The sequence below is a fragment of the Acomys minous genome (genome assembly GCF_964271855.1).
Source record: "Acomys minous genome assembly, chromosome: 12".
Classification (NCBI taxonomy): Eukaryota; Metazoa; Chordata; class Mammalia; order Rodentia; family Muridae; genus Acomys; species Acomys minous.
This window is the reverse complement of record NC_140493.1, coordinates 22,102,750-22,129,881: the sequence shown is the minus strand read 5'-3', so window position 1 is coordinate 22,129,881 and position 27,132 is coordinate 22,102,750. Positions and strand designations below refer to the sequence as shown.

At 49.6% G+C, this 27,132-nt stretch overlaps 3 protein-coding genes and 1 long non-coding RNA gene across 4 annotated transcripts; 2 read left to right on the top strand and 2 right to left on the bottom strand.

The window, feature by feature from the left end:
• Positions 1 to 5,502: 5,502 nt before the first annotated feature.
• MIEF1 (mitochondrial elongation factor 1) lies at positions 5,503 to 13,304 on the top strand (the record flags this gene model as incomplete). Its single annotated transcript, XM_084750848.1, has 4 exons — positions 5,503 to 5,646; positions 7,789 to 7,966; positions 8,145 to 8,407; positions 9,343 to 13,304. The coding sequence occupies 4 exons, from the start codon at positions 5,503 to 5,505 to the stop codon at positions 10,147 to 10,149; spliced, it is 1,392 nt and encodes a 463-aa protein (XP_084606974.1). The 3' UTR covers positions 10,150 to 13,304.
• A 2,642-nt stretch (positions 13,305 to 15,946) lies between these two features.
• Positions 15,947 to 18,049, top strand: ATF4 (activating transcription factor 4). The gene is made up of 3 exons (XM_084750849.1): positions 15,947 to 16,158; positions 16,715 to 17,032; positions 17,146 to 18,049. The coding sequence occupies exons 2-3, from the start codon at positions 16,807 to 16,809 to the stop codon at positions 17,970 to 17,972; spliced, it is 1,053 nt and encodes a 350-aa protein (XP_084606975.1). The 5' UTR covers positions 15,947 to 16,158; positions 16,715 to 16,806; the 3' UTR covers positions 17,973 to 18,049.
• A 4,091-nt stretch (positions 18,050 to 22,140) lies between these two features.
• On the bottom strand, positions 22,141 to 26,392 carry RPS19BP1 (ribosomal protein S19 binding protein 1). Its single transcript, XM_084750345.1, has 4 exons — positions 26,290 to 26,392; positions 26,043 to 26,177; positions 22,843 to 22,940; positions 22,141 to 22,663 (listed from the first exon to the last, which is right to left on the bottom strand). Exons 1-4 carry the CDS (start codon positions 26,339 to 26,341, stop codon positions 22,526 to 22,528), a joined length of 423 nt encoding a protein of 140 aa, XP_084606471.1. The 5' UTR covers positions 26,342 to 26,392; the 3' UTR covers positions 22,141 to 22,525.
• Positions 24,189 to 25,505, bottom strand: LOC311579623. The gene is made up of 2 exons (XR_014773202.1): positions 25,454 to 25,505; positions 24,189 to 25,311 (listed from the first exon to the last, which is right to left on the bottom strand). It is a non-coding gene; the product is annotated as an uncharacterized lncRNA (long non-coding RNA).
• Positions 26,393 to 27,132: the final 740 nt, after the last annotated feature.

The window sequence follows — 27,132 nt, the reverse complement described above, 5'->3', positions numbered from 1 at the left end:
AACAGTAAGGTTTGGTGGCCAGTTGGCTGAGATAAGGGGAGAGAGGCTGAAGAGTAGCCACAGAAAGCGTGGGCATGGTTGTACATGCTGGTAATTCCAGCAGTCAGAAAACAGGTAGGAGGAGCCTTAGTTTGAAGTTAGGCTGGGCAGCATAGTCACTGTTTCAAAACAAGGAAAAGAAAGGCAAAGAGTGTAGCTGTTCTAGAAAGCTTGCCAGTTGGGTAGAGGGTAATGCTTACTGAGACAGAAAGCAGGAACGAGTAATGCCTTTCAGTTCTCAGCCACCCTTGCATTGATTGGTAGACCCAGCGTTGACAGTGCAGGATCAGAGTGGGGTGATGCCCATAGAATCCTGCATCCCAGGGAAAGGGAGTGGGTCTGAAGAAGTGGGGAGGTACTGAAATGCAGTCTGTTGTTTTGATTGTGGATTGCATTAAATCTTGCTGTCAAGGGAAACATGAAGAGGTAGGTGTGGTGGTACAAACCTGTAATCTTAGTACTCAGGAGGCTTGGGCCAGAGAACCATAAGTTCAGAGTTAGCCTGGGACAGGTTGTAAATTTCAGGTCATCCTAGGCTGTACGACAGACTGTCTGGGAAAGCTTGAGACAGGTAGTGAATTAGTCAGCCTGGCTAAACAACTGCCTATGTCTGGAAGTAAAAACAAAGCAAAATAAAACCCTCAAATGCCACAGAGTTAGTTTCTTCATTACAGTAGATAATGTGTCACATGTTACACTCTCATAGCAGTGTAAAAATACTCTCATGGGGCTGGGTGTGGTGGCGCACGCCTTTAATCCCAGCACTCAGGCAGAGGCAGGTGGATCACTGTGAGTTCGAGGCCAGCCTGGTCTACAAAGTGAGTCTAGGACAGCCAAGGCTACACAGAGAGACCCTGTCTCAAAAAACAAAAAACAAACAAAAAAGAGAATGCTCTTGTAGGGCTGGAGAGATGGCTCAGAAGTTAAGAGCACTGTTTGCTCTTCCAAAGGTCTTGAGTTCAATTCCCAGCAACCACATGGTAGCTCACAACTGCCTATACTGAGATCTGGTGTCCTCTTCTGGCTTGCAAGCTCACAATGCAGGCAGAACACTGCATAAATAATAAATAAATAAATCTTAAATCTTTAAAAAAAGAAAAGAAAAGAATGCTCTCGTGGAGCTGGAGTCTAGTGGTTGGAAAGGAGCTGGGTGGAGCTGCAGGCTGGTGAGGTCTCCTGTGGATTGCTTCTCAGCAGCGGAAGCTCTGGAGTCAAGCCCTGGCTGCACACTTTACTGATATGTAAGTTACTCTGGCCTAGTTATTGAATATGTTTTTTCATCTTGAACTTGGAGAGAACAGGCAGGTGTGGTGCTTCATGCCTGTAATCATAGCACCCGAGAGGAAGCAGGAGGACCAGAAGGTGAGGAGCTGCATAGGGAGCTTGAGGCCAGCTTGGGTGGCATGGTTCTGGGGAGGGACTCATGCTGTTGCCCTGTGAGAAGTACCTCTTGTATGGAACACTTAGAATGAAGTCCCAGAGACTCAGCATGAGTCACCCGGTTATATGCTTAGGGTCAGCAATTGGAGAGCTGAGTGGATCTAGGACTGGGTATAGTGAATAATCTAATAATAATGGATTGAGGAGGAAGCCCAGCAAGGCCTGCCTGTCTTTCCAGTTCTTTTTGGCCCCTAAGTTTCTTTTCTGTTACGTGTGGTGCAGGTCCCTTTAAGACTTACAGTCAACCAGGGAGGCTACAGACTGTTAAACAGAAAGTCAGGGGAGAAGTAGAGTTAGGACAAAGTGGTTTTCTTTCCTTTTCTTTCCTTTTTGGTAGTGATGCTGGGGATGGAGCCCAGAGACTTGAGCAGAGGGGCAAGTGCTCTGTCTACCACTGAGCTATTTTCAGCCCCTGGTGTGATATTTGTGATTCTGCTCTATGGTTGGCTTTAAGGGAAATGGGTCCTTGGGTTCTGAGTTCTAGTTGGTTAGTTTGTTTGTATGTTTGTTTATTTTGGGACTGGTTCTCACTATGTAGCACTGGTTGGCCTGGAACTCACTATGTAGACCAGGCTCATCCCACATTCACAGAGACCTGCCTGTATCAGCCCCCCGCCCCCACCAGTGCTGGGATTAGAGGCTTGTGGTACCATACCCTGCTAGTTTCTATGTTTTGCCCCTGAGGGGAGTTGGGAGGAAAGCTGGAAGGCAGGGAGGACCGGAGGGAATCTGCTTCCGAGGCCCTTATTGGGGGTACTGCTTGCTGGAGCACCACTTTGACTATCGGTTAGCTACTGTCACATGTACTCAGGCTTTACATGGTTATGGAAATACCTGAACTTGTTCAGTTATGTTCTACTTGTGTTTTATCTAGCTAGGGAACTGCAAGGCCTTATCGTCCTCATCTAGCAGAGAGATGGGTATTTTCTCATTCGTGTCTAGGGGAATAGTTTAAATAAAGCTTGCTCAAGGTGTTCCCAGAGCACATCTCCCCAGCCTTCTGCTAGCTAAGGGTTCCCCCTCTCCCCCGCCTCCCCTGTGTTTAAGCCATTTTAGGTGGTTAAAATGCACAGGTCAGTAGTATTATGCAACAAGTTTCTTGAAAAATTTTTTTTGTGTGTGTGGTTTTTGAGACAGGGTCTCTCTGTGTAGCCTTGGTTATCCTGGACTCGCTTTGTAGACCAGGCTGGCCTCGAACTCACAGCGATCTGCTTGCCTTTGAAGTTTTTTTTTTTTTTTAATCTGGCTTATCTGAAGCTGTACCTATTAAACACAGTACTCTTCCTTGCTTTCCCTAAGGAGCCACGCCTGACTCTCCTTGCCAGGGGAGCTCGTGTCTCCTGGAGGTTGAAGGCAGTAGAGTCAGGGTAGATGCTGAAGGGACAGTAACCTGATTAAGGAAGGGTTAGAATAAAGCCTTGTCTCCCTGTGAGCTTGTAGGTGCTGGCCTCCAAGTCATCAGGTCTGGGGCCACTTAGTCCTTGGATAAGCATGGCAGTATTGAGTTAGATTAGCAGGGAGGCCCGTAAGTAGCCTGCTCTGCTTACCTGTTTTCATCTTAAGCACAGGAGAGTTTCCGTGTTCTTCCCCCTCCCCCCCCCCCAAAAAAAAAAGACAGAGTCTCTCTGTGTAGGCCTGGCTCTCCTGGACTCACTTTGTAGACCAGGCTGGCCTTAAACTCACAGAGAACCTCCTGCCTCTGCCTCCCAGAGTGCTGGGATTACAGGTGTGCAACCATGCCCAGCTTGGGTTTCAGTGTTTTTGAGGCTGTTTGAGTTTCATCTGAAACCATGCTGTGTAGCTGGGCAGTTTGTTGCCGCCCTTCTCTCTGGTGGATGGGAATCTTGACTTAATGAAGGCCGTCACTTGGAGGCTGGGTTTACAGTGGATGAAGTATTTTGCATGTGGTGTTGTAACCACTGCTTTTCCTCACTGCAACCCTGTGATTTAGACCATGAAGCAATCATAGCTAGGCGGTTAAAGAACCCATTTGAGGTCACCCGGCAAATTAGCTCAGGCAAGTACTCAGGTCTCAGAACTTCTGACTCTGAAACCCATGTTTTGCACCTGCCTTGATCTTCCCAGTCATCAGCAGGGCCTAGGACTGACAGGCTCAGTGAGGCCTCTGCTGCCTTGGACTCGGAAGGAGGAGCGTCCCTCCTTCCTGCTGTTGCCTTTTTTTTTTTTTTTTTTTTTTTTTTTTTTTTGCTTTTCCAAGACAGGGTTTCTCTGTGTAGCCTTGGCTGTCCTGGACTCGCTTTGTAGACCAGGCTGGCCTTGAATTCACAGAGATCCACCTGCCTCTGCCTCCCCAGTCCTGGGATTACAGGTGTGCACCCCCACCCCCACGCCTGGCTCTCCTGCTGTTGCTTTAAAGCATGGGTTAGAGAGCTCTGCATCCAGTGCTTCTCCTTGTTGTAAATTTATCTGTAAAGGTTTTTCTTAAAATTGAGGGGCTGGCGAGATGACTCAGAGATTAAGAGCACTGGCTGCTCTTCCAGAGGTCCTGAGTTCAATTCCCAGCAACCACATGGTGCCTCACACAGCAGGCAGAAAACTGTATAAATAATAAGTGAGTAAATTAAAAATAAAATAAAATTGAGGTCATTGTGGAAATATGAGTGTCCTCTCTCTCTCTCTCTTTTTTTTATAGATTTACTTATTTATTATTATGTATACAATACTCTGCCTGTATGTACACCTGCATGTCAGAAGAGGGTATTAGGTCACATAGATGGTTGTGAGCCACCATGTGATTGCTGGGAATTGAACTCAGGACCTCTGGAAGAACAGTCAGTGCTCTTAACCTCTGAGCCGTCTCTCCAGCCCCAAGTATCCTCCCTTTCCTGATCAGAATACTCTGTCTCTACTGGATGTCATGTATCCATCTCTGTCACAGCAGCAGCTAGAAGGAAATCTGTCTTACCTGACCCCACATGTACATACCATGGCTTTTTGTTTGTTTGTTTGTTTGTTTTCAAAACAAGGTTTCTCTATGTATCCTTGGCTGTCCTGGACTTGCTTTGTAGACCAGGCTGGCCTCAAACTGAGAACGATCCACCTGCCTCTGCCTACCGAGTGCTGGGATTAAAGGCGTGTGCTACCATGCCCAGCTCATACCATGGCTTTTCTTCTTTGGTGTCTTTGTGAAGTAGGAATATAGTTTAATTGGCCAAGTAATCTATCATTATGTCCCTGAACCAGAAGCTTCAATTAAAAATAAAAGGTAGTAAAAGGAAAGTGCTGGGGCCTGGAGAGATGACTCAGTGGTTAAGAGCCCTGTCTGCTCTTCCAGAGGTCCTGAGTTCAGGTCCCAGCAACCACATGGTGGCTCACAGCCATCTATAGTGAGATCTGGTTTCCTCTTCTGCCTTGCAAGTGTACATGCAGGCAGAACACTGTATACATAGTAAATAAATATTAAAAAAAAAAAAGAAAGAAAAAGGAAAGTGCACATATGAGCACATCAAGAAAAAGAGTATTTTTGGGCTTGACAGTCCTTTCTTCATTCTTTTCTTTTCTTTCTTTCGAAACAGTGTTTTTCTGTGTAGCCCTGGTTATCCTGGAACTCACTCTGTAGACCAGGCAGGACTGTCTGGCTTTTTTTTTCCAAATGTGCCTTCTGTTGTGCTGGATTACAGGTGTGTGTCACCATTGCCTGTCTGCTTCTTAATCCTAACGTTCCCAAAGAGTGGCTAAAAAAAGGAAGACCCTGTTCTCCTATCAGCAGCCTGTGTTGTATGGTGGGATACTTTACTGCGGGACAAAACCAGGATTGATAGTGAACTTAATGTTTGCTGTAGTCTCAGGTCTGTTGAAAGGTTTTCCCACAGTATACGTGAACATTTCTTTTCCTGTGTATCCAGGGGAGTCTGTGGGCATGGTACCTCCCTCTGGACCCTAGAGTATGCAGTCCTAGAGTTTGTATGCCGTGACCTTGATTGTGATGGGGAAGGACATGAAGGGGATGGTTCCTGTGGTCCCAGGTGGTGATGCTGTGTTGTCTTCATTCTCAGGTGAGCAATGGCAGGCGCTGGCGAGCGCAAAGGCAAGAAGGACGACAATGGCATTGGCACGGCCATTGATTTTGTGCTCTCCAATGCCCGGCTGGTGCTGGGTGTGGGTGGAGCAGCCATGTTGGGCATCGCCACACTGGCAGTTAAGCGGGTAAGTGTGTGCAGCCTGGTCCCAGTATGGAAGTTGGTGAGTTGCCTCTACAAAGTGCTGCTCTCCTGAGGGACACTTTGACACTATAATGGGAACATAAGGCTTGGTCTATGGAGGAAGTTCCAGGACAAGCAAAGCCGCATAGAGAAACCATGCCTTAAAACAAACAAACAAACAAACAAAGCTGGGCGTGGTGGTGCACTCCTTTAATCCCAGCACTCAGGAGGCAGAGGCAGGCGGATCTCTGTGAGTTCAAGGCCAGTCTGTTATACAAAGCGAGTCCAGGATAGCCAAGGCTACACAGAGAAACCCTGTCTTGAAAAACCTAACCAGCCAACCAAACAAACAACATAAACATTGCATTTGCACTGAATAGATACAGAATTTTTTTGAGTCATTCCATAAACAATCAGAAAAATTATTTATATAGCCTTTACATTGGATTAAGTAATATAAATAACATAAAATTTAAAATATACATAAAGCTGTGCACAGGTTAACCACAATTACTATGACTTTGTAAAAAAATTCTTTTATTGATGTTACCCTCTGAGTCTTCCCACTGTCTGTTTGTTTTAAGATAAGGTCTCATACTGTAGTTGGCCTGGCCTGGAGCTCACTCTGTAGCTTTGGACTTCAGTCTTCCCTGCCTTGGCCTTCTGAGTGCTGAGACTTAGGATGGGCCACTCTGCCTGGCTACAGGGTGCCATCTCATGTAGGGACCTGAGACATCTAGGGATCTCAGTGTGCTTGGAGTGTGCTGGGACACTGGTGAGATTGAGGAACAGCTGGTAACTGTTTGTGGAATAAATAAATCAGTGTTCAACATGGAGTGTTAGGTAAACACTCTGTCGCTGAGCAACATCCCCTGCTCTTCCAGCATGGAATATTCTTAAGGAATATGTATAGTCAGAAAATACTGAAGCAACTTTAGTGATAGGAGGAAATGATCAAAAAGTGAAAACAGAAGTCTATAGAGTCTGGGCGAGTGAGATGGCCTAATAGGTAAAGATGCTTGTCCCAAGCCAGACAACCAGAATTTGATCCCAGTGACCCACGTGGTGGAAGCAGAGAACTGACTTCCCTAAGTTGTCCTGTGACTTTCATATACATGTCTTTGTGTCATAGCATTTGTGGTGTTGATCAGCCGAGAGTTTAATGGGATTAAAATGTATATTTTTGTTTTGTTTTGTTTTTCGAGATAGGGTTTCTTTGTGTAGCCCTGGCTGTCCTGGAACTTCCTCTGAGGACCAGGCTGGCCTTGAACTCAGAGATCTGCCTGCCTCTGCCTTCTGAGTGCTGGGATTGAAGGTGTGTACCACCACTGCCTGGCAATTAGTGATGTTGAGAAAGGCAGTGTGCCCAGTTCTACATGTGGAAAAGGGAGGCAAGCATAACACTGGACCAGATCGCCATGGTCTGGCCTCTGGATTCTCCTACACAGATGCCAACAAGAGCAAAGGCATCATCACCTGGGAGAGGAGACCCTGGTGGAGGATTTGGAGAATCCCAAGAAGTACATCCTGGAACAGAAATGATCTTTACTGGGATTAAGAAGAAGGGAGAAGCCAGGCATGGGTGGCACACGCTTTTAATCCCAGCACTCGGGAGGCAGAGGCAGGTAGATCTTTGTGAGTTCAAGGCCAGCCTGTTCTACAAAGCGAGTCCAGGACAGCCAAGGGTACACAGAGAAACCCTGTCTCGAAAAACAAAACACAACAAAACAAAAAGGGAGAAAGGGCAAACCTAACAGTTTATCTTTAAAAGGCTACTAATAATAGCACTGCCTTACTCATTATAAAATAAATGTCTGTTGGCTTTTTAATGTGTACTATCATTTAATTCATATACCAGAATTCAGATCATAAATGCCAACAGTGATTTTGTTGGATAGTCCTGATTTAAGTAAAAGTGACTTTGTAGAAAAGTAGAAAAAAAATTGGCTGGGGATATAATTCAGTGTTAGTGTTTACCCAGCACGCACAAGGCCCCGGGGTTCCATCCCCTGTACCACCATCGACACAGATTTAAAAAAAAAAAGTCTCTTGAGCTTAATGTGCACAGAGCCTGGGGGAGGAGGTGTTGGGAAGGAGGCAGAAGGAGAGGGCGGGTATATGCCCAGGGTCCTCTCTGATATTACAGATGTACGATCGGGCAATCAGTGCCCCTACCAGCCCCACCCGCCTGAGCCATTCAGGGAAGAGGAGCTGGGAAGAGCCAAACTGGATGGGTTCTCCTCGACTCCTGAACAAGGACATGAAGACAGGCCTGAGCCGGTCCCTGCAGACCCTTCCCACCGACTCCTCTGCCTTTGACACAGGTGAGAAACTTCTTGAACCCTTTGGCACTCTTGCTGCATTTTGAGCTGCTGTGGTGAGGAGACATTACTAATGACATTCTAATGTCAGGCAGTTTGTCCTTTGTGCCACGCCCTTTTCCTTCCTGGGACTGAGCAAACTTGGGCAGAGCTCACATGCCTCTCTCTCTTGCCTTGGCAGATACATTCTGCCCACCCCGGCCCAAACCATTGGCCAGGAGGGGCCAGGTAGACTTGAAGAAGTCACGACTCCGCATGTCCCTGCAGGAGAAACTTCTTTCTTACTACCGGAACCGGGCAGCCATCCCTGCTGGAGAGCAGGCTCGGGCCAAGCAAGCTGCGGTGGACATATGTGCTGAGCTCCGGAGCTTCCTGCGGGCCAAGCTGCCTGATATGCCACTTCGGGACATGTACTTGAGTGGCAGTCTCTATGATGATCTGCAGGTAACACAGTTCTTAGGAGGGTGGGGCTGGGCGTGGGCAGATGCTTCTCAGTGTTGTGGTTTTTCAAGAAAGTCATTGTTCCTGGGGTTCAACCAGAAAGCCTCTTGCTTGTAAATCCTGCCCCACAGCAATATTTGTTTTTCTGCTCCATCCTTTCTCACTTTTAAGTCATACTTACACTTTTTTTTTTCCTTTTTTTCCAGACAGGGTTTCTCTGTGTAGCCTTGGCTGTCCTGGACTTGCTTTGTAGACCAGGCTGGCTTCGAACTCACAGAGATCCACCTGCCTCTGCTTCCTAAGTGCTGGGATTAAAGGTGTGCACCACCACTCCCGGCATGCTTACACTTTTTAAGAAGCTATAGGGTCTAGGGATGTGGGTTCAGTTGGTATAGCTTACTTGTATTAACCTCTGGGTTCAGACTTTAGCATGGCATAAAATAGGTTTGTCATGTCAGCACTCAGGAGGCAGAAGATTAAGGTCATCCTGAGCTATGTAGCTTGAGACCAACCTATGGTAAGGTTATATGACACCCTACCCCAAAAACAAACAAGCAAATAAGCCAACCAGGGTAGCTATAAGAAACTGCCCTTTATTATATTCTCGGGTTTCCATTACTGTTGGCAAATGCAAGATGTTAGGGACCTATGTTGTAGGTAGCATATGTCTTAAGCACAGTAAAGCCATTTAAATCCTTTTAATTCTGGGGCAACGAGATGGCTCAGCAGGTAAAGGTGCTTGCCACCAAATTTGATGACTCAAGTTCAACCCCTGGATGCCACATGGTGGAGAGAGAGAACTGACTCCTGTAAGCTACTTTTGACCTCCACATGCCACGACACACACACACACACACACACACACACACACACACACACACACACACACACACTCGTATTCAGAAATTAAAAACAACCCTTCTACTCTCCTCTGGCAGGTGGTGACGGCTGACCACATCCAACTCATTGTTCCCCTCGTGCTGGAGCAGAACCTGTGGTCGTGCATACCTGGTGAGGACACCATCATGAATGTCCCTGGATTCTTTCTGGTCCGTCGTGAGAACCCAGAGTACTTTCCTCGTGGTAGCAGTTATTGGGACCGCTGTGTCGTAGGTGGCTACCTCTCCCCGAAGACAGTGGCAGACACATTTGAGAAGGTAGTGGCAGGCTCCATCAACTGGCCAGCCATAGGGTCTCTCTTGGACTATGTCATCCGACCAGCACCACCCCCAGGGGCCCTGACACTAGAAGTGCAGTATGAGAGGGACAAACATCTTGTCATTGACTTTCTGCCATCAGTGACCCTTGGTGACACTGTCTTGGTGGCCAGACCACACCGGTTAGCTCAGTATGACAACCTATGGCGGCTGAGCCTGCGGCCTGCTGAGACGGCACGTTTACGGGCTTTGGACCAGGCTGACTCAGGCTGCCGATCTTTGTGCCTCAAGATCCTCAAGGCCATATGCAAGTCCACTCCGGCGCTGGGCCACCTCACTGCCAGCCAGCTAACCAATGTCATCCTCCACTTGGCCCAGGAGGAGGCTGACTGGTCTCCAGACATGCTGGCCGACCGCTTTCTGCAGGCCCTGAGGGGACTTATCAGCTACTTGGAGGCTGGAGTCTTGCCCAGTGCCCTGAACCCCAAGGTGAACCTATTGGCAGAGCTCACCCCTCAAGAAATAGACGAATTGGGATATACTCTCTACTGCTCATTGTCTGAGCCGGAGGTGCTGCTGCAGACGTAGGGCAGGTGAAGCTGCAGTGAGCGTCGGGTGATCAGCCCCAGAGTCTCCGTTAGAAACACTTGGCTACATGGTTGGTGCCTCACAGGGTCCCTAGGTGCCTCCCATTTTCCTAGTCATTGTCCTGGTCACTTCGTGCAGATTAGAATGGCATCCCTTCGGTTTTCCCACCCATCCCTATTTTTGTTACCAAACACTGTGCTCCCTACTTGGCGCCTTTCTCTAGGCTGATTTTTTTGAAACGAACATAGATGGTGGAGTGCTGGCCTCAGCTGTTGGGTGTTTTTTGGTTTTTTGTTTTTCTGTCTTCTCTGTACTGTTCTGCCCTTTGGCCTCTTTGCTGTCTTCTCTGTCTTTCCTTTTCTTGGTTGGTCACACCTGTGCTCTTGCCCACGGAGCACATTTGCCTCGTCAAGATGATGCCTGTAGTCACTGTCACAGAAGCGCTGGGAGAATGCTTCCAGGCTGAGCTCTGCAGTGTTGAGATGGTATTTAGGTTTCCGGGGTGAGGTTGGCAAAAAGGCCTCTGCCCTGGCGAATCAGTGTTTGACTCTGGTTCCTGAAACAAGCTCCTCTCCTCTGCCGTACCCCAAGCAAGCCCTGTTTATCTGTGCTAAGAGTTTTTCACCTGTGGATGGTACATTGATCCTCACTGGAGGAGCCAGATGCTGTTACTTTGTTGGAGATTGTGCTTACTTGTGAGCACAGGGGTAGGTTCTGAAGCTGATTTGGAGGGCCTGTGCGTTCCCACAGTCTTTCTGTATGTGGTCACCAAAGTCACACAGACAGGGAAGGCCTGGGGACTTCACAGGCAGCCCCTCTAATGATGCTGTCTCCCCTTTATTGCCAGTAGAAGAATGCCTTGCTTTAGCAGTAGAGGTCAAGTAGAGGCTGAGTGTCAGCTGAACCCAGTGACCCATGTTTTCTTTCTTGACAGGCTCTACGTTTCTTAAATGTTTCCTTAGAGCAAGAACATCCCAGGGCCAGTACCTCCCACCTGACCCGTTCTTAGCGATCTGCCAGTGTTTGCTGAGCACTATAGGTACCTCCACAGGCCAGAGAGCACATGAACATGCCAGCTCTTGTCCCTCGCCTGACTCCTGTGGAGATTGGTGCTACTTAGGACGAGAGTACATAGATAGGACACCCAGGGAAGGGTTGGGCCTCCCATGTTGCTGCTAAGATCGCTATTTATAGCCCATGTGATCATATCCTACGAGTAGGGGAAGGGAGATGTTTAGAACGTCATGTCAGTATGTCTTTTCTTCTGTTCATGACTGACAGTAGCTGGTTCTGATTTGCCCATCTAGTATTTTGTTCTCCCATCAAGTCTCTCCGTTTTATCTATTCTTACTACCTCTCCATCACTGAGTCTGGTCACGCACTCTGCAGCTATGTTGGCCCTTCCTAATGAGGGTGGCATGACACGACTATAGATAGCACTGGCCCTGCAGCAGCCCACTTGAAATTAGAGTAGAGACAGATGCCTGCCTTTTCTTTCTGTAGGTTAGTGGGTTGAGCCAGGCTATATTTAGCCTTTCTGCCTTCTATATATGTGGAAAGACTCCTTCAGGAGTTTCTCTGATTTGTATAAGATAGTATGAGAAACTGGAAAGGGTAAAGCCAAGAACCTTAACAGAACATACCCCCCTGGTGTTAATAAGAAGGAAGCAGGAATTGAAAACATCTGTTGTCTCGGTTGGACTGGGTACGAACAGAAGTTCTGACATGGAGAACTCCAAGGTTCTAGCTGGTGCCTGTTGGAGGGCGGGGTGATAGAGGGCTGCCAGGCCAGATTCTACATAGGATTTGGATTTCCTGTCATAAGGACTAAAAGACTCCAAGCTGTCATCTCTCAACTGATTCCATTTATGATGCCAGAAAGAGTGCAAATGAACTGTCAAAACTTGAAGATGCTCAAGATAGCAAAAGTCCCAAATAATCACAGCCATGTGCCATTGTAAACTTAGGGAAAGCAACGAATTCATCTCCTGTCTTTATGAACAGCTGTGCTTTGTAAAAACAAAATCATAACTTGGCCATCTTATAAGCAAGAGCCCCTTAGAAATCCTCAGCACAAGGAAGAGTGGGACGGGCTCTGTCCTGGCGGGTTTGTGCATCAGCTGGGCGCGCCTTCCTCTTCGCTGTCATTTTCTGTGTCATAAAGTATGGGTGGTGGCCAAATGCTCTGGGATGCTTGGATGGAAGAAACATTCTGCCCTCCCTCAACACTGTTGAAAGACCAGGGGCTGTGCCACCGCTCTGCTGTTCTCTGCTCTAATGCCCACTGTTAGCCCCTACTTCTGCCTGGGAGGTATTGTGACATTGTCTAGGTTAGCAGACCACATACTTAACTTGATGCCTAAAGCTCCTCATTACCCTGAGAATGGAGTAAATTCAAGTTTATTTTGGTTCTTCTCTGTTGCCCTTGCCCAAAAACGGAATTCAGGAGAGCAGTATTTTTCTTCGTATTAACAGTTGAGACTTTTAAAAAATAAAGATGGAAAAACTGTTGGAGTGGCCCATCCTCTTCCGGGTTGGCCCTGGCTGACTTTACTCCACTGTAATCCAATAAAGGGCTGGAGCTGGGCCTTGAGGGGTCTTAAGAGCGGCAGGCTCCATGCGTTCAGAGCGTTCTGTCAAGGTACACTTGAGAATTTGACTTGATAGAACTGGGAGCATCTGCTACTTTAAGCTTTTTTTTTTTAAGCTTAAAGCCCAATGTCAAGGTAAATGATGAGGTATTTGGGCCTAGAGTTGACCCTTGCACCAGGCTGGGAGGTTGTAAGCCTCTCACGCTAAGTGTCCGAAACACCAGCATGTAGGTTCTATGTTTAACTGCAGATGGGGGGAAGTGGGTGTTAACTTTTATTCTGATCACCTTACAGTCTTTAAACTCTTGGTCTCTTCCCTGAGGCCAGGTCCACAACTTGCCTTCCAGTCACTCGCCTGCCCTCCTGTGGTGGTCAGTGTGTTAGCCCGCTAGAATGGGATCAGCCACCAGTCTCTGTGTCTTGCCTGGGTCCATTAGAGGAGCAGCTTAGCTCTGAGGCCTAGAGAATCTTTATTTCTTTTTTTCCTTGAAGAAGGAAATTCAACTGGGGAAAACAGCGTCTTCTGCAGCATGGGAAGAAGAAAATAAACTCTCCTTTCCAACAGTTCTGATGTGTGTATGTGGTATCAGGTATTTTCTTACATGGGTGCTAGGTGGATCTCTGTAGTGGAGGGGAGAAGCCACTAGACATTCTCTTGTGACCTGTATTGTCAAATCATGGTCCCTGTTTCATAACCTGCATGGCCATATGTTAAGACCTGAGGGAGAAACATTCCCAAGTCTGTTTGATTAAACAAGCGTTATTTAGGCTGGCCAGCCAAGCATCCCCTCACTGGCTTTTGAGGTCCCTTTTCTGGGAAGGGTTAGGGTTGATAGAAAACAGCTGTCGGGATAACAGCTGTTAGCACTTGGACAGGAGCCTCAGGGTTCAAGACTACCTGTGGGGTAGATAGGCGTGATAGAGACCAGCTGTCAGGATAATTGGCTGTTAGAAGGCTGTAGACATAAGTGCAAGCATGCATCATGTATTAGGGCAGGGGGGACATCAAGGTATCTGGGAAGACATTTTCGTAAGGCAAAAGTGCAATCATAGATCCCAGGTTCAGGAGTTTAGCAAAGGGTGGGCATACATCATGGGGTCACAAGTTCAACGTGAGTTGAAAAACATGGTTTGCAGGATACATTAGGTATGGAAGCTTAACAATGAATGTATAACAGTGTGGCTCCAGTTTTGGCTTCCAGAGCAGAGGGAGGACATGGTTACTCTTGTTGCCTTTGCATGGAAAGACTAGGTAATTCCTGTGTGTGTGCACATGATTTCTTTGGTGATAACAATCACTATCCTGGGCTGGAGAGATAGCTCAGAGGTTAAGAGCACTGGCTGCTCTTCCAGAGGTCCTGAGTTCAATTCCCAGCAACCACATGGTGGCTCACAACCATCTACACTGAGATCTGGTGCCCTCTTCTGACATGTAGGTGAAACACTATATACATAATAATAAATCTTAAAGAAAAATCACCTGTCCTATTAGGCCTTGTGCATTCTGGTTGTTAGTAGATGGTTTGGTCTAAAGGATCCTCTGAGGAAGCAGGATGGGGCATGGAGATAGGGACTCGGGAACGAGGGCTGGGTTTTAATAACAATAGCCATCAACGTTGTTTGTTTTTGGTCTCAAGTAGCTCAGGTTGGCTTCAACCATGTAGGCAAAAATGCCTGTGATACTGTGGTACTCTTGAGGCCTGGGGACTAGGATTGCGTGTACATGGCTTGCAAGTCATCATTGAGCGCCTAAGTGGCAGGCACTGTGCCAGTTGCTTTACATACTTTATTTTTCGAGACAGTTTCTCTTGTAGTCCTGGCTGTCCTGGACATGTTTTGTAGAGCAGTCTGGCCTTGAGCTCCCGAGTGCACGGATTAAAGGTCTGAGCCTCTGCGTCCTGCTACATATTTTGTCTTAGGACAAGGAGAGACAGCCGCCTTCCGCAGGTAAGGAAATAGGCTCAGCGGATGCCAGTTAGCCAAATGCCCTCAGAGGACTTAGCCAGCCCTCTGGAGTGGTGTTTGTGTAAGTCACTTCAACAGAAGTGGAAATTCAAGATTTCTGGGCTGGAGCGGGGAAGAGGACCTCTTAGCACTCCCCAAACAGCACCCTCTAATGGAGGGTTGGCCCTGACCAGGACTTGGGGCTTCCAATCACTTAAGCCGCTGCTCACTCATCAGGACGACTTCTTGGGTAGTTAATATCTGGAAGTTAGACTTGGGAGGTAACCAAAACTACCCTAGGGCCTAGGGCCAGCTGAATAAAACCTGATTTTAAAGGAACTGACCCTATATAAACCAGCAGTAAGCACCTCTATGACGGCAGGATGGGCGTTGATGGGTTAGACCTCAGGTCAGGCATATTTTCTCAGTATAGGGTTCAGAGGAAAGATGCAGAGCTGGAGGAATCGGAATGTCTCCCAATAAGACTCCTAAACATGAGCACCCCGCTCTCTCCTGCCCTCAAAGTGCAGTCGCTGGACTCATCAGGAAGGTAAAAGCTAGGACCAGCTAACTCCGGAGGGCCATCCACAGGCCAGAAGCCTGTCCATTCAGCTCTGAGAACACCAAATACAGGGGAGGAGGGCTTTCCAGCCCAAGGTCACTCCTGGAGAGCTGTTTGCTCCATGCTAGACTAAAGCTGCCCAGAAGCGATGACAGAGCAACTGCATCAGGGTCATTTCTGACATCTCTGACAGTAAGCCGCCAGGAACTTCTGGTGGCTCCGCCCTTCCCACACAGACCTAGGGCTCCTAGAGCGTCTAGGTTCAGAGCCAATAGACACTTGAGGTTTAGATGACTCACCACGCCTGGGCCAATCAGCTCGACGCGCCCTCCATGGGCATCTCGCGTGATAACCAGGCTTCTTCGGCTTTGACCGTAATAGCTTTGCTAAGAGCTTCTCCCCCGCCCTTTGAAACACCGGAAGTTCGGTGTCCAGAGATCCCTCCGCACCCCGGGGCGACATGGAGAAACGTGACTTTTGTTGGTCGTAAACCTCTTATAAAGTAGTGCACTCATCTTCATTCATGGGGCCTTCAGAATAATCTGTAACGCCACAGCTACTCCCCGAGAATAGAGGAGAAAGGTTGGGGCGGGCCAGGGCGTTGGGTTGCCGGGGGAGGGGAAGGAAAGGGAGGCAGCAAGATCACGTGACCACAGCGGGAGGAGGCGCGGTGTGCTGCGTCCCTCGCCGGTAATATAAAAGGCGGATTCAGGGCGTGTCGCCGCCATTTCTACTTGCTCTCCCGTAGATGAGGAGGTCGGCACTATCGCACCTTTCGTCTTCCCCTCCCGCAGGGTTTGCGGCCACCATGGCGTATTAGAGGCAGCAGTGCCTGCGGCAGCATTGGCCTTTGCAGCGGCGGCAGCAGCACCAGGCTCTGCAGCGGCAACCCCCACCTGTTTAAGCCATGGCGTGAGTATTGGGCCGGCTGCGCAGGGCGTGTGCTTTGCTGTGTTTGGGCGCGGCCCGCGGCCTGGACGCGTTGGCTAGCTTACGCGGTTTTACGAGCGGCCGGACGCGTTGGCCCTGTTTGCGTGGCCCCGAGATGCCGGTTCTCATGGATAGGACAGGGTTGGGCGGGCGGGCGGGCGGCGTAGGGGCAATAGTTCCGTCATTGTTGCTGCTTTATTCCTTCGTCGTTTCTTAGCTCAACCACCACGAGCTTGCTGGTGTCCCGGTGTCATCCTGCGAACGTGGCGAGGCCAAGATGGCGGTGGGGCGGGGGTGTGAGTCATAGGGGCGGGGCGCGACGGCCAAGGCCGTATTAGGACGCGAGGACAAGCTGCTTCCTCTGGGTGGCCGGTGAAGCAAAGCTTAGCCTCCATCTTGTGCAACCCGAGCCGGCCGCGGGGGAAGCTTACACAATGGCCTTGGGCCCATGTGTTCCTTGTTCAGAGGCTTCTGGGATTTGGCCATCCAGCATCTTAGATAGAAAGATGATGGGACTGACTTTTGGATCCTTATGCAGGCTCTTCACGGAATCCAGCAGCAGCGTTGCTGTAACGGACAAAGACACCTTCGATTTAAGCGCTTTCCTCGATTCCAGCAAAGCCCCACAACATGACCGAGATGAGCTTCCTGAACAGCGAAGTGTTGGCGGGGGACTTGATGTCCCCCTTCGACCAGTCGGGTTTGGGGGCTGAAGAAAGCCTAGGTCTTTTAGATGACTACCTGGAGGTGGCCAAGCACTTCAAACCTCATGGGTTCTCCAGCGACAAGGCTAAGGCGGGCTCCTCCGAATGGCTGGCTGTGGATGGGTTGGTCAGTGCCTCAGACACCGGCAAGGGTGAGTGGGCCACCTGCTCCAAAGTGCTCTCTCTCCACGTGGTTCTGGTGGTCTAATGGCTTTCTGTCTTGAGGATGTGACCTGAACCAATCACTCCTGGTTTTGTTTTCCAGAGGATGCCTTTTCCGGGACAGATTGGATGTTGGAGAAAATGGATCTGAAAGAGTTTGACTTCGATGCTCTGTTTCGTATGGATGACCTGGAAACCATGCCAGATGAGCTTTTGGCCACGTTGGATGACACATGTGATCTTTTTGCCCCTCTAGTCCAAGAGACTAATAAGGAGCCCCCTCAGACAGTGAACCCAATTGGCCATCTCCCAGAAAGTATCACAAAAGTTGACCAGGCTGCCCCCTTCGCATTCTTGCAACCTCTTCCCTGTTCCCCAGGGGTCCTGTCTTCCACTCCCGACCATTCCTTTAGTTTAGAGCTAGGCAGTGAAGTTGATATTTCTGAAGGAGACAGGAAGCCTGACTCCGTTGCTTATATTACTCTACTCCCTCAGTGTGTAAAGGAGGAGGACTCGCCCTCAGATAATGACAGTGGCGTCTGTATGAGCCCTGAGTCCTACCTGGGCTCTCCCCAGCACAGCCCCTCCACCTCCAGGCTCTCACCAAACAGCCTGACTTCTCCAGGTGTTCCCCGTGGGTCTCCTCGACCCAAACCTTATGACCTACCTGCAGTTACTTTGACAGCTAAAGTAAAGACTGAAAAGTTGGATAAGAAGCTGAAAAAAATGGAGCAAAACAAGACAGCAGCAACTAGATACCGCCAGAAGAAGAGGGCTGAGCAGGAAGCCCTCACTGGCGAATGTAAGGAGCTAGAAAAAAAGAATGAGGCTCTGAAAGAGAAGGCCGATTCTCTTGCCAAAGAGATCCAGTATCTGAAAGATCTGATAGAAGAGGTCCGCAAGGCAAGGGGGAAGAAGCGAGTTCCTTAGGGTAGTAGGTGCTTTGTGCGTGTGTATAGTCCTGCGAAGCTGTGTGTGCTGTAATAAATTATTTTGTAGTGAAAGTACCCTTGCCAGTTTGCCTGTCGTTTGTTGAGTGGAAGATCCTAGGCTGCATGCAACAGCTGACATCACAGGCCTCAGCTGTTTTAGGTATTGAGGCTGGAGATCAGTTTGAACTCCACCTGCTCAATTGGCTTTGCCAGTTACCTGCATATAAATACCTAGATAAAGTACAGTCCTTGAGCAAACCAGAGGGAGACTGGTTTCCACTTGTATCGGGTGGAAGGGCTGGGCTAAGTGGTATAACAATGGGCAGGCTCTGTCTACTACAAAGAGAAATTTCAGGCAGGAAGGTGGGAAGGGAATCTAGTACCCCAGTTCCAGGGTCCTGGGCCACCTGTACTTCCTAACCCTGGAAACGAGTGGGTTAAGGCAGGTGTTTTCAGCCTTCCCGGTGCCAGCAGAGAGTGCTAGCTGTTGGGGTGAATCTAGGCGGAGGTACTGGAATTGCCTCCCAGCCTCTATGGGATCCACCCATAAATAGTCTAGCCAAGAGTGGAGGAAGCTGTAGAAGCTTTCCACGTTCAGCTGTGACCTTGGAGTCCGTCCTTGTATTTATTGCTTCCGACAGCCATTGTTAGGCTTCCAGCCTCATCACCCACCACATCTGAACAGTTAAGCTCAACAGCTAAATGAGATTTTCCAAACAATACTGAGTGCCCTTTAAACATGTTATTCCAAAGTGACTACTTCACTTGACATCTTTTCTTAGGTTTTGGGTTTTTATTTGGTAGTTTCATTTGAGATTGGGTCTCTATGTAGTCCTGGAACTCAACTATGGACCAGCTTGGTTTCAAACTCTGATCCTGAGTACTGGGATTAGAGGCATGGAATACAATGTCAAGCAGACTCGGGTTTTAAGGTAGGGCACAGAACAGTGGTTGGGGGTGGGAACGCCTAAACCTAAAGCAGAGAACATGCTGTGTCTACATCAGTAAAGACAGGAAGCTTTTAAAGTTTTTCGAGACTTTCTGTGTGTGTAGCCCTGGTTATCCTGGAATCACTGTAAATCAGGCTGGCCTCAACTCAGATCCACCTGCCTCTGCCTCCTGAGTGCTGGAATTAAAGGGGTGCACCACCACCAACTCCCAGCAACAGGAAGCTCCTTGATGCCTTGATGTGTGCAAAAGCTGAAAAAAATGTCAGCTGTAGCTGATTATGGTGGTGCATGCATCTATTGGCTCCGGAGAGGCTAGGACAGGATCCCCAGTTCCAGGCCAGCTGGGGTTACCATACACAAAAGCATCAGCTAGCTACACTGACTAGGCTTGGTTTCAGTGAGGAGTGGGGAGTCTGATGCATAGGCGCCCCACCCTCATCAGTACAGCTGTTTTTAAGTTCCTCTCAATTCAGTTTTGTTACTGCAGATCCTCCTCTACCCCCAAGATGAGGTATAAAAACTGACCTAATCACCCTCAGCATCGATCCATTTGGCCAAGGGGTAGCTTAATCCAGCCTAGGGACACGGTAGTGGGAGGGAGGCACCAAGACAAGAGGGTGGGACAGGAAGCAGGTGGAAGCCCTTGGGGACAAGTAGGACATCTGCCTCACTTGGCAGATGTTCCTTCTGCCTGAGAACTTCCTGTGGCTGATCTGCCTCTACCAGAGGACCTGGAAATAAACGGTGTTGATATGCAGCCAATGACAACCTTGAACTGTTGCTTCTCCAGCCTACACCACCACACCTGATGTTATGTACAGCCTGGGATGGGCACATTATAGAGGGACCCAGCTAAGATCTGGTAACCACCCATGACCATGGCGATTTACAGCCCTGGGCAGGTGTTGACAAAAGGCTGGCTCTTTGACTTGCTCAGACTGGAGCTGTTAGTTCTGGGTGCCTGTTACCCTCTGTTTTCCTAACATTGGTGACAGCTGCCCACCATGCACTAGGAACTGTCATGGTTGCAAACTGAACACAAGATGAACAGCTCAGCTTTTGTGGAGCCTTCTTTCTCCTAAAGGAGACCCAGGGGCAAAGATGAGACATAAAGTGCCTGGCAGGCTGGGTGGAGGAGCTGCTCTTGGCGTGCTGGGGGCAGGGAGCAAGGTGGGCCTGGGTGTGGGCAGGGTGGCACAGCAGTGGCCCACTTGTGCAGGAGCAGGCTTTTTGGCTCACCCCTTAGTCTTGGCTGGTGAGGTGGTGGTGGAGGATGTAGGGTTTGGAGTCAGAAGAACCCAGGAAGAGTACATTTCTTCAGGGAGACTCAAGGACTGAGCACTTACTGCAGCACTCTGTGGGATAGACAAGGGATCTTGGCCATGATGGATGGCAGCAAAGTGCTCAAACCAGTATCGAGTGACAACTTCAGATAGGCCAGCTCAGGCTGGGGGAATCTCAGTGCAGACAGCTCAGCCTCCCATGAATGGGGAAAGTGTATAGAGTATTCCAGCCCACCTATCCAGAACCTGACCAGCTCCAGCTGGACCTGAGCTAAGCCCTCCATATGTCCAAAGACAGACTACTCTAGGCAAAGCTGGTATCCTTGTAGAAAGCCCTGAGTCCCCAAGACCACCACCAAATAGCAGTTCTATTCCATTCTACCCAGCCCCCTGAAGTCAGGAGACCAGGCAGTGTGAATGGCCACAGAAAGCTGGGGGGCGGGGCACACCCAGGCAGTGGAGTGTGCTGGGATGACAGCAGCTTTCCAAGGGCAGGTCAATTTACTTTTTAGACAGGGTTTCTCTTTGTAGCCCTGGCAGTCCTAGACTCACTTTGTAGAGCAGGCTGGCCTTGAACTCAGAGATTCTCCTGCCTGCATTAGGATTATAGGCCTGTGCCACCGATACTGGCACTAGTTTTTGCATCTATTTGGGATGCCTTATTTGGGGGTACACCTCCCTTTGCTAGGCCCCCTTGACTTGAATGTAATAACTGGTACGTTTTTGGAGCTGCTGGCTGGTAAGGCTTGGGATAATGGTCTGCACTCTATTGTGAGTGTATAGCCTTTCCTTTTTCCTTTTGAGACAGGGTTTCTGTGTAGCCTTGGCTGTTCTGCACTTGCTTTGTAGACCAAGCTGTCCCCCAACTCAGTGATCCACCTGCCTCGGCCTCCTGCGTGCTGGGATTAAAGGCGAGCACCACCATGGCCAGCAGATCTCTGCCTGCATCCTCTAGGTGATCATGTGACCAAAGTATGTGCTCCCTAGAAAGGGGCCCAAGAGCTCTTCACGCCCCTCCGCCAAGCATTAAACTGTTTGCTAAGCAGCTTATGTAAGATGGAGGAAATTAGTCCAAGGTCATCAGAGGACTGACCAATGCTTACTGAGACAAACCCCAGGAGACCCATCCTCCTCCTGCTAGCTCTGGGATCTCCATGGGTTCAGGAGGCCCAGTGACCTGAGAATGGAGAGGCGGGCCCGGGAGAAGACGCCTGTGTGAAGGCTATCAGTTCTCTCCTGAGGGATGCTTCTATCTCACTCAAGGGTCTCCCGGTTTCAGGTCATCTCTGCTCCCCTGAAGAGCAGCTGTTTGTGCCATTCTTCCCCGAGTGTGTTCACTCCACATGGTCTTTCCCTGGCCACTTGTGTCTGCTGGAAAGAGCTCAGTTTACCCTCTGAGGGGGCACAACCATGGCTTTCACTGCTGTCCTCGGCTGGTGTACAGACTTGAATGACCTATGCCCCAATCCCATGTGACATAAGGCTTTTTGCTCTCTACTGGTGTCACAACAGACCATAAACTCCAGGGGGGCTGAGGCAGCTCCACTTCTGTAAGCCTAGACCTTACTGTCTACTTCCTGGGCAACTCTAGCAGCTGCAGTGGCCACGCCCAGAAAAGGGGCCTTGCTGGTGAAGGCGTTTATGCTGGGCCCAGACTGGGCGACTTCTGATACAGAGCACCCGGGTCCACACTGAGATGACAGACATGGGAGTCACATCAACAGTGTATGGAAGCCGGGCGTAGTGGCACACGCCTTTAATCCCAGCACTCGGGAGGCAGAGGCGGGCGGATTGCTGTGTGTTCAAGGCCAGCCTGGTCTACAAAGTGAGTCCAGGACAGCCAAGGCTAACACAGAGAGACCCTGTCTCGAAAAAGAAAAACAAAAACAAAAACAAAACAGTGTACAGACACACACATAGCTTGAACCCACACTTGCTTGAATACACATTTACTCGAACCCAACAGTCAACTTCCAGCCTCTGGAGGTGTGGTCTGAGCGGGCGGGCCAAGTTTCCAGCCCTGTTTCACAGCTAATAGACCTGGGACCCAATCCTGGTCAAAGATAAGAGGTCAGAATCTTTTCTGGCAGGGTACTAGTGATTCCGCCCAAAATAGCAGTCGCCTGCTTCAACTTGAGGGCAAATCTGCTGCAGGGCTTGCAGCTCTGTTCCGGTGGCCCTGAGATAGCCGATTTTGGGGTTCCGGAACCAGGTTGGATTTGCACTGCCACCTACTGGCCACCCATGGCACAGCACTGCATGGACAGCAGAGGTATGACAGTGAAAGGAGGTAGTGCCTTTTGTCCAGGACAGGAAGCCTAACTGCCAAAATATTCCCTCTGGAATTTCTGGAAGTCTTCTTCAGTGAACACAGTGCCCTCAGCCGCCTTCTTCTTCTTCTTTGTCTTGGCCACCAGCCGGTCACAAGCTTTACGGCCTTGGTTCTGCTGCAGAATCTGGATGAGGTTTGGAAGGACAGGTGGAAATCCTTGCGATCACAGGGATTTATAGCTCAGGGCAGGGCTGAACTAATTCCATACTATATTCAGGGCTGAGAATCACATGGATTCTGAAGAACAGCCTTGGTTATCACCCCTGGGTCCCTCCCTTCCTACAGCTTGCACCCCAGACAAACCTGCTGCGTCACAGACTCTGGCACGGTGCTTCTCACACTGGTCATAAATTTCAGGTTGGCTTTAAGGTGGTCTTGACCCTGTCGTTTCTGGTACTCGGCTGTGGGTGGCAGATAGGACATGTCGTTTCAGATTCACCATCTTATAGAAGCCTTCTGGGTCCCTTCCTTCCCTAGATATTTCAACAGCCTGGTCCCTTTTCAGCCAAATCTACATTTCCCATAGACCCTGCCTGCTGAAAAATCTCACAGATCCTATTGGATGGCTTTCAGTTAGTCATGTGACTCAGCCAGGCATGCTAGTACACACTTGTGATCCCAGCACCGGGGAGACAGAAGACGGCTCCTAGCTATACGGCAAGTACCAGATTCAGACAGGGTTAACCAGCAAGGCTGCTTTAAAAAAACCACAATAAAGCCGGGCGTGGTGGCGCACGCCTTTAATCCCAGCACTCGGGGAGGCAGAGGTAGGTGGATCGCTGTGAGGTCGAGGCCAGCCTGGTCTACAAAGTGAGTCCAGGATGGCCAAGGCTACACAGAGAGACCCTGTCTCGGGGAAAAAAAAAAAACCACAATAAACCACCACCACCACCACCACCCAGGTGTACCCCGAGCACAGCTGCCACCAGGCTCTGTCCTAAGAGCTGTAGGAGGCAGGACACACGGGACTCCTGCTCCCATTCTACAGAACAGGAACCGAGGAGTGACGCTAACAAGCACCTCAGAGGCTTTCCCTTTTCTTCTTGGGGTTGGGGGTGGAGTCTTACTCTGGAGACAAGGTCGGTCTAAATTCAGAGATTCTCTTGCCTTGTTCTCCTGAATGCAGTCTAGGCTGTCCTGGACTCGCTCTGTAGACCAAGCTGGCCTAAAACTCACAGCAGTCTGTGGCTCTGCCTCCCAATCTCCCTGTAATCTTCTCAGCAGCTACCAAAGTCAGCACTGCACACTCACGAGCCTGGCCTCACTTCCTCTCAGGATCGTGGTGCATCATTCTGACTTCCTACTCAAGGTTTTGTGGGGGAAGGGGGTTGTTTGTTTGTTTGGGTTTTTTGGTTTTGTTCTGTTTTTTTTTTGTTGTTTTGTTTGTTTTTGCCTCTAGAGTTTTTGTTTTGTTTGCCTCTCTAGAGGCTTTTTTTTATAAGTTGGTTGGTTGGTTTTTGTTTTTTTTAAAGGTTTTGTTTTTTGTTTCAAAGACTTTCTCTGTGCAGCCTGACTGTCCTAGAACACACTCTGTAGCCCAGGCTGGCCTCAAACTCAAGAGATCAATCTGCCTCTGCCCTCTGAGTGCTGGGATTAAAGCCAGCCACCACCTGGCTATTGTCCTGCCATTCTTCCCCCCCCCCCCCCCCCCGAGTCAGGGTCTCTCTGTGTAGCTTAGGCTGTCCTGGACTCCCTTTGTAGACTAGGTTGGCCTCGAACTCACAGCGATCCTCCTGCCCATGCCTCCTGAGTGCTGGGATTAAAGGCGTGCGCCGCCACGCCCAGCTGTCATTCTTATCTACCCACTATGTACCAGGCTGTGGCCTGGCCACCAGGCTACAAATCCAGGGTTGGGGGTGGGAGGTTTGTCCTGTGTCTTGAGGAGCTCCTATCTCAGGACAGGATTGAAGGGAACCCCAATAACTAGGCAGCGAGGTACCTTGACATGGGAACTCGTGCAAACCACGAGTGTCCAAACATAATTCCACCTTTGCTCATGGTGCTTCCCTTTGGACTTCCTACCCCCTTTTTCCTCTTTCTTTCTTACTTCTGAGACGAGGTTTCTCTGTGTAGCCTTGGCTGTCCTAGACTCACTTTGTAGACCAGGCTGGCCTCGAACTCATGGAGATCTGCCTTCCTCTGCCTCCAAAGTGCTGGGATTAAAGGCGTGAGCCACCACCGCCTGGCTTCCACACCGTTTTTAACAAATACTTTAAGGCTGGGTGTGATGGTGCATGCCTGTAATCCCAGCATTTAGGAAGCTTGGAGCAGGAGGACTGACTTAAGTTCAGGGCCAGCCTGTGTCAGATAATGAGTTCCAGGCCAACCTGAGGCGCAGGGTGACAGCTTGTCAAAACAAACCAAGCCAAACAAACAAACACACCAATCTGAGGGAAACAAGAAATGAAGAAACCCAAGTATCTAAACACCTTTTATGGCAGCAGGGGCCATGGAGTCCAAGACAAAGGAAACAGTTCGCCATCCTGTGCCCCTACTCTCCAAGTCTGTATGTCTCACTGACTGTGCCACAGGCCCTAAGATGCTCCATTGGGGAAAAGGCGTCTGTTGTGCAGACAGTTCACCACTGAAGCACACTGACTTACCACTCGGCTATCCCTGTGATGGAGGAAGGAACCCTGTCACTTGAGTGGGACACATTGAGCGCAAGGCCATGAGGACACACTACCTAGCTTCCACTGCAGACACTTGGGCAGGTCCCTGTCTCTCCATCTGTAAAATGGGGGTGATAGAACCATTCTCCCCACAGGGATGCTGTGAGGGTCAAATTAGTTAACACTTTTACAGGGTTTAGAAGGCTACCCGGCACACAGAGAAGTAAACTGTTGGCCGAATGCCTCATTTCTTTAAAGAAAAAGAGAGAGAGAGAGAAAGAAACGTAAGTATATATGTGTACCCCAAGTAAGCAGGTTCCTGTAGAGCCGGAAGAGGGCATCTTGGACCTGGAGCCCCATGTGGCCACCAGGAGCTCAATCCAGGTCCTCTGCTCAGCCTTAATGTCGCTTCCTCACGGAGGGCTGGTTTGGCTTGTTTGATTTCTCCCTTGGAGCACAGTAGAGCCCTTTACCTCACAAACCTCACACACTTAGTAAAAACTTAAATGCTGGTTTTGAGACTTTTCTGATGCTCCTTCTCCACTAGGGCTGTAGTTCACAAGCCCCTAGATCCGTGTGTCACTTGCCTCCGTGAACGGCACTGAGCTTCTGGTTCTCCTGCCCCCCCCCCCCTCCCATGTGCTGGGGTTACAGGTGTGTGCCGACACGCCCATCTCTTTCCCTCTTCCTCTCCACTGTTGACAGCTACATAACAGCAGCGAAGAGCCCAGACTTGGGAATTAGATTGCTGGGTCCGAAATACCGTTCCCCACCACTTTAAGCAGTCTTCTTGTCTTTTCCTCGGATAAAGTTTGGAGCCCCGTCTCGAAGGTGCTCCCCCCGCCCCCCCGTAACTCTGCAAAGCACTCGCAGCCTTCTCTCCCAACTCACCCAGTGCGGACTTTGGCACCTTTCCCTTCGCTGAGTTCCGTAGTTTCTGGGCCTGCGCGCCCTTCGCTCTCGCTCTCCGCGACCGCTGCGCCGGAGCCCCGCTCGTCCTGGCCTGGCCGGGGGCGGCACGAGGAGCTGTAGGGAAAGACAGTGAAGGGCCGAGTCGGGGGGCGCACGCCGCTCCCTCCCCACCCGCCCAGTTTAGGCCTCCCGCATTGCGCGACGTCCCCGGACCAGCCCTCCTCACCCTCGGACGCCGCCAGGAGCTCCAGGCCGCGTCGCAGCAACGCCGCCGACATGTTGCAGAGCCCTGCCCACACGCCGCGTGTCACTTCCGCCCCGCTGTATTTTTTTTTTTTTCCCTTGGCGGAAGTTGTAGCCGGAACCCAGGGTTCCTCTTCGGGCGGAAGTACCCCTTAAGGACGCCGGAATAATGGGTTTCCTCTAGCCCCAGTGGAGTGGGAACTCGAAGTGTTGTCCGAGATGCAGAAGCCACTTTTGTTGTCAAATTCCTACTCAACAGGCCTCTTGTGAACCAGGCTGTGTGGACATCCCAGGTCTCTAGCCTCATTGATTAATTCTGTTCAGGGGCCAAGTGTTGAATAGTCTTGAGTTCCTACTAAAGAAATGGTCGTTTTAACTTTCCGTTGAGACAAGAACACATATAATCCAAGCTGGCCTTTGAATTTACCGTGTAGGTGAGGATGACTTTGAACTCCTGATCCTTCTCCCTCTGCCTTCCAAGGGCTGGACTTACAGACCTAAGCCACTTTGCCGGGCTTAGATAGTTTTTCATAAACTTCAAAGCAGTATACAGATCTGTGTACTAAGCCAGTCATTAAAGACATTTGCCAATAAGGTGAGGTGGGGCACACTTGTAATTCTTGTACTGGGCACACTGAACTGGAGGTATTGCCTTGAGTTCGAGGCCAGCCTGGCCTGCACAGCAAGACCTTGACTCAAAACAAGACAAAAAAATAGAACAAAACAAAACAAAACAAAACAAAACAAAACAAAACAAAACAAAAACCCAAAGCTGTGCAGTGGTGGTGCACGCCTTTAATCCCTGCACTCAGGAGTCAGAGGCAGG

Coding starts and splice junctions, on each gene's coding strand:
- RPS19BP1 (XM_084750345.1), bottom strand. CDS start 26,341: ATGTCGGCGGCGTTGCTGCGACGCGGCCTGGAGCTCCTGGCGGCGTCC. Junction 26,178..26,289: donor GCTCCTGGCGGCGTCCGAGG/GTGAGGAGGGCT, acceptor CTTTCCCTACAG/CTCCTCGTGCCGCCCCCGGC. Junction 22,941..26,042: donor GGTGCCAAAGTCCGCACTGG/GTGAGTTGGGAG, acceptor TGCCACCCACAG/CCGAGTACCAGAAACGACAG.
- ATF4 (XM_084750849.1), top strand. CDS start 16,807: ATGACCGAGATGAGCTTCCTGAACAGCGAAGTGTTGGCGGGGGACTTG. Junction 17,033..17,145: donor TGCCTCAGACACCGGCAAGG/GTGAGTGGGCCA, acceptor TTTGTTTTCCAG/AGGATGCCTTTTCCGGGACA.